This window comes from Cydia splendana, chromosome 6, assembly GCF_910591565.1.
Source record: "Cydia splendana chromosome 6, ilCydSple1.2, whole genome shotgun sequence".
Taxonomy (NCBI): Eukaryota; Metazoa; Arthropoda; class Insecta; order Lepidoptera; family Tortricidae; genus Cydia; species Cydia splendana.
Genome location: NC_085965.1, coordinates 6736500 through 6747995, shown reverse-complemented (window position 1 = coordinate 6747995; position 11496 = coordinate 6736500). Strand labels below are relative to the sequence as shown.

General features: G+C 38.3%; 1 protein-coding gene across 1 annotated transcript; it reads left to right on the top strand.

Moving 5' to 3' along the window:
- The first annotated feature begins 544 nt into the window (after positions 1-544).
- LOC134791553 (uncharacterized) lies at positions 545-8504 on the top strand. Its single transcript, XM_063762601.1, has 3 exons — positions 545-1256; positions 2230-2479; positions 8435-8504. Exons 1-3 carry the CDS (start codon positions 545-547, stop codon positions 8502-8504), a joined length of 1032 nt encoding a protein of 343 aa, XP_063618671.1.
- The last annotated feature ends 2992 nt before the right edge of the window (positions 8505-11496 follow it).

The window sequence follows — 11496 nt, the reverse complement described above, 5'->3', positions numbered from 1 at the left end:
AGGCAGCCACATGCAGCGTCAACGAGTGCCACATGGAGGTGCCAGCTCGCCAGCAGCGTCACGCGACCGCCCAGCCAGCGCGGAATGCAGCGTCGACATAACCTACTTACGGGGGTACATTGCCCGCTACTAATGTAAGTTAGATATAATTTTATCATTACGTTTTAATTGTTTCGTCGCGATATATAGGAAATGTTAGGTATCCTAATTTTAGCCGTTGTATGTTATTAACCGTAGCCGCAAATTTATTATGCTATCTGAGTTAGTGTCCATTCGTGAAAGGTTAAATAAATTAAGAGAAAATATTGTAAAGTTAGGTCCAGAGAGGCGACGGAAAGAAATAGGTAGAAAGAAACTAGACGAATCAAACGAATTATATAATCGTGCGGCGGATATTGTGTCTCAGTTACAGAAGCAAACGGAAAAATATAAAATTTCAGAATTAGAGTTAGCTAATAAGCATATAAACGATATTGCCGACACTTACAGTAGGATAAAGATAGCATTAAATTATTTTGATATAGAATCTCAAACAGACGGAAAAATGGCTAAGCCCAGTTTTGATGTCAAGACGGCCATCGCCTTGTTGCCCGTCATGACGGGGCAGGAGGATACCACTAAACAATTAATAGACGGTATCCTAATGTACAGTTCCATTATTAATAGCGAAACTCAACAGGTTTTAATAGACTTCGTCCTAAAAACAAGACTTTCATCTAGCGCTAAGCTCAGATTAAAGACGTCATATAGTAGCGTAGAATTACTTGTCACGGATATGCGCACATTTTTACTACCTAAAAAATCGTCCGAATCGATTCAGGCTCAACTATACAGAGCTAGGCAAGGTAGGAGAACTATAGAGGCATTCGGAGCCGAGATCGAGGATCTTTTCGTCAACCTGACCATATCTCAGGCCGACGGTAACGATAGCAGGTACGATATACTTCGTCCGCTGAACGAGAAATCAGCCATTAAACGGTTTGCAGACGGTCTAGCAGACCCAAAATTAAGCACAATAATATCATCTAGGCAATTTACGTCATTGCCCGAAGCAATCAGGACGGCCATTGACGAGAACAGCTCATCACCACAACAGGATCAGGTCCTACATTATGGACGGGGACATTCTCGTAATAATTACGGGAACCGGAATGCCCACTCTGCGCGTTACAATAGGAATAAGGGCAGAGATTTTAACACAGGAAATAAAAATACATTCGGGACACGGTATTATTCCAATAATAACCGTAACACAGGTATTTCGCAACACGTCTCGACATATAGAGTTAAACGACCGGACAATTTCGCTGACCGTGCAGCTACAGTCCACCGACCTACGCGCGCGCCCACTCGCCCGAATACGCGTGCGCAGCACATGCAACCGTCACACGATAATGTAAAACCTAACAGGCAGTTTTTTCGTGACTAATATGAACAGCGCAATATTTAGTTATAATAAAGATAATTATAGCACAGTAACTTGTAGTATAGGTAAAACATATAAATTAAAACTCTTGGCCGACAGCGGAGCAGGCCTGTGTGCTATTAGATACGAATATTTACAAAACAAACCCGATCTTTTCAGACAAATACAAGGACATAGCATTACTATTAAGGGAGTATGCGGAGATTTAACTTCAGAAGGATATATATACTTAGACTTAGACTTTAACGGTTTCATTTGCGAAGAAAAGTTTCATGTTTTTAAGAATATGCAATGCGCAGCCCAAGCAATTTTAGGGGAAGAATTTTTCAAACGTTACCATGCAGACATAAGTTATAAACGCAATGCAAGTTTAGAGGACCGAGGTCAGTCCGTTTTGATACCTATGCAAGTACATTTAAATAATACGTATGTCCATAATATACCTCCGCGATGCGAAGTTATGACTCACATTACGTCACAATTAGTAGACGATTGTGTAGTACTAGCCCAGGAAATGCAAGCAGGCGTTTTTGTAGCAGGTGTCATTTCAAGACCAGACAAAGGTCAAATACCCGTACGGATATTGAATACGACTGATAAGCCAGTTACTTTAGATTTATCAAAGTTGAAGGTAAACCGATTATGTAATTTTGATATTTGCAATTTTGACACAGGGAAAATTAGCGTCAATAGAGTAAAAACCTTATTAGATCTTTTAAATTTACACACTTATTTAAACAAAGAGGAACAATTAAGTATAGAACAAATTTGTGCAAAATACGCAGATGTTTTTCATCTGCCAGGCGACAAGCTTACCACAACAAACTTGCTGGAGCACAAAATTAACTTAAAAGAAAATGCAAGCCCAGTATACGTAAAACCTTACAGGATACCACATGCCTTACGCAAAGAACTTCAAACGCAGATCCAAGATATGCTAGATAACGACATAATAGAAGAGACTACTTCCGAGTGGTCCAGCCCAGTTTTGCTTGTTCCTAAAAAGAGTGATAAGTTAGGAGAAAAGAAATGGAGATTGGTTGTCGACTACAGGCAACTAAATAATATAAATTTCCATTGCCCAACATAACAGAAATTTAATTAATTAATTTATTTAATTAGATTCCCTAGCAGGTAGCATATATTTTTCAAAGCTCGATCTTTCCCAAGGTTATTACCAACTAGCTTTAGACAAGGAATCCCGGAAATACACCGCGTTTACTACCGATAAGATGTATTCAATGAAGAGATGTCCCATGGGACTCCGAACAAGCGGTAGTGTTTTCTCAAGACTTATGACCATAGCCATGTCCGGATTAAATTACAAACAATGTTTCATATACTTAGACGATTGCATTGTCATAGGTAAATCCATAACGTCACATAACCATAACCTCACTCAAGTTTTAGAACGTTTGAGGAGCGCGAATCTTAAACTAAATCCATTAAAATGCGAATTTTTACGTAAAGAGATAATGTATTTAGGGCACAAAATAACTTCAAAGGGAGTAGAGCCCGACCCAGCGAAAGTAGATGCATTAACCAAATACCCAAGACCAACGAATACAGACGAGGTCAAAAGATTCGTAGCATTTGCCAATTACTATAGACGGTTTATTCCAAATTTCGCGAACATAGCTTATCCTTTAAACCAGCTTTCCAAGAAAAACGCAGTTTTTAACTGGTCTACAGAGTGTGAAGCAGCATTTTTTAAATTAAAAAATATTCTTACGAGTCCACAAGTTTTAGACTATCCAGATTTTTCAGAAAATAACATTTTTACGTTACATACAGATGCATCAAAAATAGGATTAGGTGCAGTACTATCAAATTCCAACGGAAAAGTAGTCGCGTACGCAAGTCGAAATCTTAAGCCAGCCGAGACGCGATACCCAATCATAGATTTGGAATTACTTGCCATAGTTTGGTCGACAAGACATTTTAGACCCTATCTCTTTGGGAAAAGGTTTAAAATTGTCACCGACCATAAACCATTGATTTATCTTTTTGGAATGACTGATCCCTCGAGTAGATTAACCAAATTTAGGTTGTATTTAGAAGAATTCAATTTTGATATTGAGTACATTCCGGGGCGAAACAATGCAGCTGCAGACGCATTGAGTCGTTTACCGATGAATAGTGAAGATTTAAAAAATATTAGAACACACGTTGTATCAGTCATGACCAGAGCTCAAACACGGAAACTGCGCGCGCAACAAACTTGCGATCAAGGTGACTTAGCGACAGATGTACCCGCAAACGATAGGCTTGATCAACCTAGAGTTGTGGAAATCATCAAAGCACCAAAAAATTGTATTGAACTCATATTAAGTTCCGATTACAAATTAAGTAAGACATGTCAAAATAAAATAATGAGTAGTAAAGGAAATTTTGAGTGTACGTACTCAGCTCAAGCGAATCATGCATATATCTAACATCCCGATCGTTATCTACCGTAGGCGTGTTAGCGAGGGAATTAGAAGAATTTTGCAAGAAGCAACGCATAAATGAAGTTATAATAATAAAAAATAAACAAAATGCGCAAGAAATAAATGAATTTTTAGCTAGCTACAAATGTGATATTCCTAGGATCCTAGTAACGAAAGGTGTCACGAAAGTATACGATAAAGAGGAAATAAGAGTTATTTTAAACGATTTCCATCTATTGCCCACCAGTGGCCACGCGGGGGTTAATAGAATGCTCAATAATATTAAACGTCATTACTTCTGGCCAAGAATGAGCCACGATGTATACGAATACGTAAAGAAATGTGCACATTGTCAACACAACAAACACACTAATAAATACACTAAGGAGCCAATGGTGATAACTACAACGCCAAGTTCATCCTTCGAAAGAGTTTCTTTAGACATTCTAGGACCTTTAGAAATAGATAATTATAACTATAAGTACGTATTAACAATTCAGTGTGAACTGAGTAAGTTCGTCGAAGCATATCCTTTAGAGAGGAAAGACACTGAGTCTGTAAGTAAAGCATTTGTAAATAATTTTATTTTAAGATATGGCGTACCAAGCGACATTATAACGGATCAAGGTACCGAATTTATGTCCAGTGTTTTTAGCGATATTTGTAGATTATTAGGTATAAATAAGCTACACTCGACTGCTTATCACCACGAAACTATAGGAGCACTCGAGAACACGCACAAGAACCTAGGAGCTTACCTTAGGATACAATGTAGTAATAACCGCACAGACTGGAGTACCTGGTTAAGCTATTGGTGTTTTTCGTATAATACCACCGTACATACCGAGACGCAATATACGCCATTCGAATTAGTTTTCGGCAAAAACTGTCGTTTACCGAATAATTTAATTTCTTCTGTCGACCCTCTCTATAATTATGATAGTTATCCTAACGAATTTAAGTATAGGTTACAAAGAGCTCAGTCAGAAGCTAGAAATAATTTGTGACGTTCCACGGTAAAAGGTACCTTACGGCGGCTGGCGCTTACGTCGCATAGCGCCGCAATAATATTGGAGCGGCGTTAATAATAGCGTAACCGCCAACCGCCATAAGGTACCTTTACCCGTAGGACGTCACATTTAATGTCTAGTAAAGTCAATAGAAAATTAATGTATGATAAGAAAATGAATTCTGTACAATATAAACCAGGAGACTTAATACTTTTAAAAAACCAAGTAGGCGATAAATTAGACTCTATTTATAATGGACCTTACAAGGTCATAGAAGATATGCCACCAAATGTTAAGATATTAAAAAATAAACAGGTTTATATAACTCATAAAAATAACACTAAGATGTATTTTGAAACTAAGTAATAACTAGTAATTATTATATTCAATTATAATTAGGAAAAAAAAATGTAATTGCAACTGCGTGTGTCACATTTTTTTTTCTTCCTTTGTGGGGGTGAAGAGTAACTTTCCAGGGAGGTGTACTATATGCCTAAGTTAACATATTAACAGTAACTATACGTTACTGTCTGCAACATAAATATGCGACGCACGTAATTGTATAAATAGCAAGTAAGCAATAATAGCCTATAAATATGTTATGTTTAGATTTACTTGCTCTCTCTATACTTGGATACCGAGAATATAACACATCTTCGGTAATGTTTCGTTTCACTTAATCTCCATTCGACCCTCCAACTACCAACTTATCAGAAGATGTGCCACGGTAAATAGCTCGTTACCTGTAAAATACTCCCTGGTATTATATTATTATGCCCGTATTGAGAGCATATTTTTAAAAGTTTAAAAGAAAATAATATTTCAAACTGTTAAGAGCGGCATAACGTAAAATTACAGTTCTTACATTGAATTTTTACACGTTTTATCAAGGGTAAATTACTGTGAAAAAAAACCCTACGGAAACTAGACTATACGCATAATATCTTTCAGCTCAAGTTTCACGCGGCGTGCCATATCTTTGGTTTCCTTCTAATATCCTGGCTTTACGCCCGCTCCCTCTTCAATAAAATAATGGTAACGGTAATTTATTCTGCTCAATAAGTACTCATAGGGCATCGCTTCGTGTCACGTGAAGAAATACGTAATATTTTCAATCACTAGTGCCTTACGGCACTTCATGATGTGGCTTTTACCGGGATATAGCGGTGAAATATTGGCACGTCAAATACATTAATGTCACTCGTAAATACTTTACATAGATTGGATTCTGGGGACACAAAGATGATATGAGGGCTGTTCGAATAAAAGAGGAATAGAGTAAATAACTTTTGACAAGAAGGCACAGCGTCGAAGTGAAATCCGTTGTTTAATATTGCCTGTTGTTTTAAGGTCGTTTTTCAGGCATCTAAAAAATTTCAGTTAACACCGATCTAACTAATGGGCAAAAAAACCGGCGAGTCAGATTCGCGCGCGAAGGGTTCCGTACCATTACGCAAAAACGGCAAAAAAATCACTTTTGTTGTATCGGAGCCTCACTTAAATATTTATTTTATTTCGTTTTTAGTATTTGTTGTCATAGCAACATAAATACATCATCTGTGAAAATTTCAACTGTCTAGCTATCACGGTTCATGACATACAGCCTGGTGACAGACAGACGGACAGCGGAGTCTTAGTAATAGGGTCCCGTTTTTACCCTTTGGGTACGGAACCCTAAAAAAGAACGTTTGCAAAGAATAAACACCTAGTAATTACAAAATTGATAAAGATTTTACATAGTCCGTTATTATCTTATTATGATTAATTACTGAGGATGCAAGGTTGTCCTACCAACGGCCATTCCGAATGGAGAATTAAATAAACTAAAGTAAAGGAATCACTATTTTTCTAAGCACCACTTGCACCATCCCACTAACTCAGGGTTAACCGGTCAAACCTGGAGTTACCATGGTTACCAGTACAATTTGACACTGGGTTAACGGTTTAACCGATTAACTGGTTAGTGGGATGGTGAAAGTGGCGCTAATGATCACTTTAAGAAGATGATTGAATTTTACCAACAATTATCCAGAAAACGCCAACGCAGCCACCACTCTCCAGTGAATGATCGCCTCCTCTGTATACTCAAGCCCGGAGGGATAATGCTTTATTTATTTAATGGAAAGACGTAGACGGCCTTATTAGGCACCTTTGAGCGGCCGAGCTCTTGAGACGGTAGTTGGATCGGATAATCGTATTACGGTCTGTAATTGCTTAGGATACGATTTCAATTCATTTTCTTGTAGTAATTTATTCCCCTTTGACGATAAAATGGTTGGCAAAGTAAGCTATAAAATGCTATATAATTGAGGGGGGATGAAATCTTCTCGAGGCAGAGGTGTGGTGCGATAGAGCCGGTGTAGCTTTATTTTACGTTCATTGTAATAGAAGAGGAAGAATGATAGGCCACCTGCTACGACACGACCACTTCATCAGAAACATCATAGAAGGGAAAATAAATGGAAAGAGAGGGAGGGGAAGACCAAGGAAGAGTTATATGAGCCAAGTAAAGGAGCATGTAGGGGCCGTGTCGTACCAGGACACTAAGGGGCTGGCTTTGGACCGACCAAGGTGGAGACAACTTCATCACGCTGCACCGACAAGAGCCTAGCTCTTAAATTGAAAGAAGAAGAAGAATATGCCTACTTGTAATGTAACCTCCTATAAACTAGTTTAATATACTTAAATCTTTATCTTTATATGAGTGGACTATCCAAAAAAAGAGATTAAATTAGGCTGCAGATTATCTATTTTATTATTAGTGTCGGAAATAGAAGAGCAAAAATTATCTGCCACCTGTTCCGACACGACCACTTCATCAGAAATATCGTTGAAGGGAAAATAAATGGAAGGAGAGGGAGGGGAAGACCAAGAAAAAGTTATATAAGCCAAGTAAAGGAGCATGTACCAGGACACTAAAGGGCTGGCTTCGGATGGTGGCTCCAACCAAGGTGGAGACAATTCCATTACGCTCCACCGACAAGAGCCCAGCTTTTAAATTGAATGATAAATGAGTGTCCTACTGAGGTCCGGTTCCGGTTTTGTCATTCAGCCGAAGCTTCGGTTTCGGCCAAAAAAACTGCCGATACTTTCAGCCGCATCGCATCGTAACATACAAGTTTGTAATTTTTGGTAGTATCCGACTGAAATTTCGGCATCAAAATCATGTTTCGGCCGAAGGTTTGGTTCCGGCCAAAACTATATTTTAGTAGGTACAGTCAGCTGCAGAGAAAACCCTTCTTAGAAGGGTACCTGGGGTGTCCCTGTATAGAAGTGTGTATGCAAAGGTTAGCACCAGCTTAGCAGCTAATAGTAATAAATCAAATCATGTAGATAGATAGATAAAATCTTTATTTATACTCACAACATACATGGCATTGGCATCAGATGATAACAAAAAAGAAAAGTAGGTACAAGATAGGAATATATGCAAAAAACAAACAGAAAAAGCAATCGCAGTTTGGCGAGGATTATAATTGTTAGAAAATTGTTGTGTACTTTATGATAAATAAATTAAAAAAAAAACTAAATTACTTACTAAAAACTTATTATGAAGTCATGTTTTGTAGCACAGAGAAGGCGCTGGCTCAGCATTGTGATGCGGCAACCAACATCGCTGTTATTCTACCAGTACCTTAATGTAATGTACTTAATGTCAGCAATGATATTAAAACATTCTAAAAACAAACCATTCATAAATTAAATTGGACCTTCATTTTAACTCGTGGAGTGGCAAATACCAACCGCTGAATAATTTCATTTCTCCAACGATGGAATGGTCGCAATTTTCTTTTTGCAAATAATGAATTACAAAGCGAAGTAATGACGGAAAACCCCGCAGATCTTGAACTCGTTTTGATGTGACCTTGACGATCGTCTTGGTGATTGAAGTAGGTACGTCTCATGAGCGATCTTCAAGGTCATATCAAAACCATAACAAATTCTTAAATCTGAATTAGACTCCCGTTGAAATGTTTATGAAAACCAAAAAAAATATAGTAGTCGACTCTAAGACTTGCTACATAGTCACAAACATAAACTTAAGTTCTAATCTAAGTATTTAATATTACAGACAATAATTAAGACCTCACACAACTCGATGGTAAAAAAAAACTTACTTAACGGATCCTTTGCCAATTAAACATTTCTATTGATCTTTACAAAGTGGCTTTCACAATTAGATTGAAAGCGACGAGAAAGTTTCAATAATCCCAAATACGCTAAACCGAACAAGGCCTAAACTTTCAAAGTTGAAAAGAAAATGCTTTCTTTCATGAAAAACGTAGAAATTCTCGAGAAGTAGACCGTTTTTCGTATGCACACAGAGTGCTGCGCTCAATCGGGTCTCAAAGGCGGCGAGATCAAAGCCGGCGCTCGCGTTCGTTAAATACCTGAGGATCTACCGCGAAAAATAAAACTTTAAATTTCGTTTTGTGCCTATCTCTAACGCACGAATGTCGAACAATATTATACTGCCCGATTCCAACTTTAAGATACGTCAATTAATAGTTCTAGAAGCGATATGGATTAGATGTGTCAGTGTCAAAAGTGACGTTTTTGTTTGAATAAACGTCACATTTGACACTGACATATATCTAATCCATATCGTTTCTAGATATATCAACTGACAGATCTTAAAGTTCGAATCGGGCCGATAGTTTGATTTTTCTCAAACGATTTTTAAAGCCATTTTTATTTTATGACGAGCCCAAGCTTCCAACTTTGGCGCGTGGCAAAGCAACAATGCCGTTTAAAAAGCAACTGTATCGCGATAGGACTAAATTTCAAATACAAGCGCTGTGTATTCTCGCCTTCATTGGGGTGGTCGACCGTACTATATTAACAAAAGATGTTATCTCGAATGAGCTGTTACATATATTTGAACTTTAATACTCTCACGATACAGTTGCTTTTTAAACGGCATTGTTGCTTTGCCACGCGCCAAAGTTGGAAACTTGTGCTCGTCATAACAGAAACAATGGCTTTTGTTTAACAGATTAGGGTCTTAGGCGTAAAAAATTGAGGAAATTCAAACTATATACAAGTTTTTATAGATTTTTGAACATATTCCACAACAAATATACCTCACAAAACTTTCTATTCATTTATTAAACTGGCTTACTCTGAACTGAATACACGTAGGTAATTATTGTTGTAGCCGATACTCAAACGTTAGCTTAAGAAACTTCTATCGATTATTAATCTATGAATATTTCACTTACAAACTCATAACGAAGAACAATACTCCCCAGGGTTGCCGGAAAACCTTAACGATGCAAATAAAACCGGAAAAGTGCATGTCGGACTCGCCCACCGAAGGTTCCATACTTTTTTTTAGTATTTGTTTTTATAGCGGCAACAGAAATACATAATCTGTGAAAATGTCAACTGTCTAGCTATCACGGTTCATGAGATACAGCCTGGTGACAGACAGACAGACGGACGGACAGTGGAGTCTTAGTAATAGGGTCCCGTTTTTACCCTTTGGGTACGGAGCCCTAAAAGTCATCATGAAAGTAAACTCGGCCGTATTTTCATGGTCTTATTTCAAAACAATAACTTTCCATGGTAATAACAAAGTTCTTTACTGCGCCGCGAGGATTTCCGAAATTTGTTTTTAATTAGTTATCCCAAGGACATGCCTCGAGATGAGGTTGTCCCACAAACCCTTTGAAAAGTCTCCAAAGTTTCCCGAGGCCCAAAAGTTCAGGTAATGGGTTGAATTATAAGTTAATTAACTGATATATGATCGCGCGCCATGTTGCGGAATTTCACTGAAACTATTTTTTTCACCCTACATGAGAATAACAGCGCCCTCTTGACAATGATCTTATATTAATGGTCAGGCTTTAACTATTACCGACAGCCTCTGATGACAAATATCATGTCCATCTCATATTAATTACCGAATTAAGGTTACATTTCGATTGCAACTGCAGCAATTTTACTACTTCGGCGTTGACGCGGGCTTAAGGATGACTCACGCTAGACCGGGCCGTGGCCGGGCCGGAGCTTCCGGAGCTTCGTTTTCTATGGAGAGCATCAATTCACCGGGGCCCGGACGTGGCACGGTGCGGGCCCGGCCCGGTCATAGCCCTGACGTCCCGGAGGCTCGTGACAACCCGGAGACTCAATTTTTCTCTTCGGGTGGTATTCTACGTGCTGGTACGGATCCCAAGCTCCCTCTGTAGCAAAACTAAAAGTAACCAGCTATTATAAATGCCACAAATACCTTTAAACGGATATTGGATATAAGTGAAACGCGAATTATCAAAACACATTATTTTTTATTTATTTTTATTTTCCAATGATTCCAGATATTTTATTGAATACGTAAGGAGGCTATATATGTATAAGTTTAAATATATTTTCGTACAGATACAGCAACGAAAGCTTCGCCTGTACCACGCGTCCAAAACGTCGTAAGTGCCGTAAAATTCATGGCGCTTAAACGCGTTTAGGTCGCGAGTTCACGCTCCGCTTCTATGGTTTGTTGTCAAAACGACAGCAACTCATGGCGCAAAATACTGGTTCTGTGCCGGTTCTATACGTTAGTAATAATAGTTCAATGTCCATAATGCCATTCCGGGCGGAAATTGGCAGAAAATCAAACACAAACCCTATAGCTTGC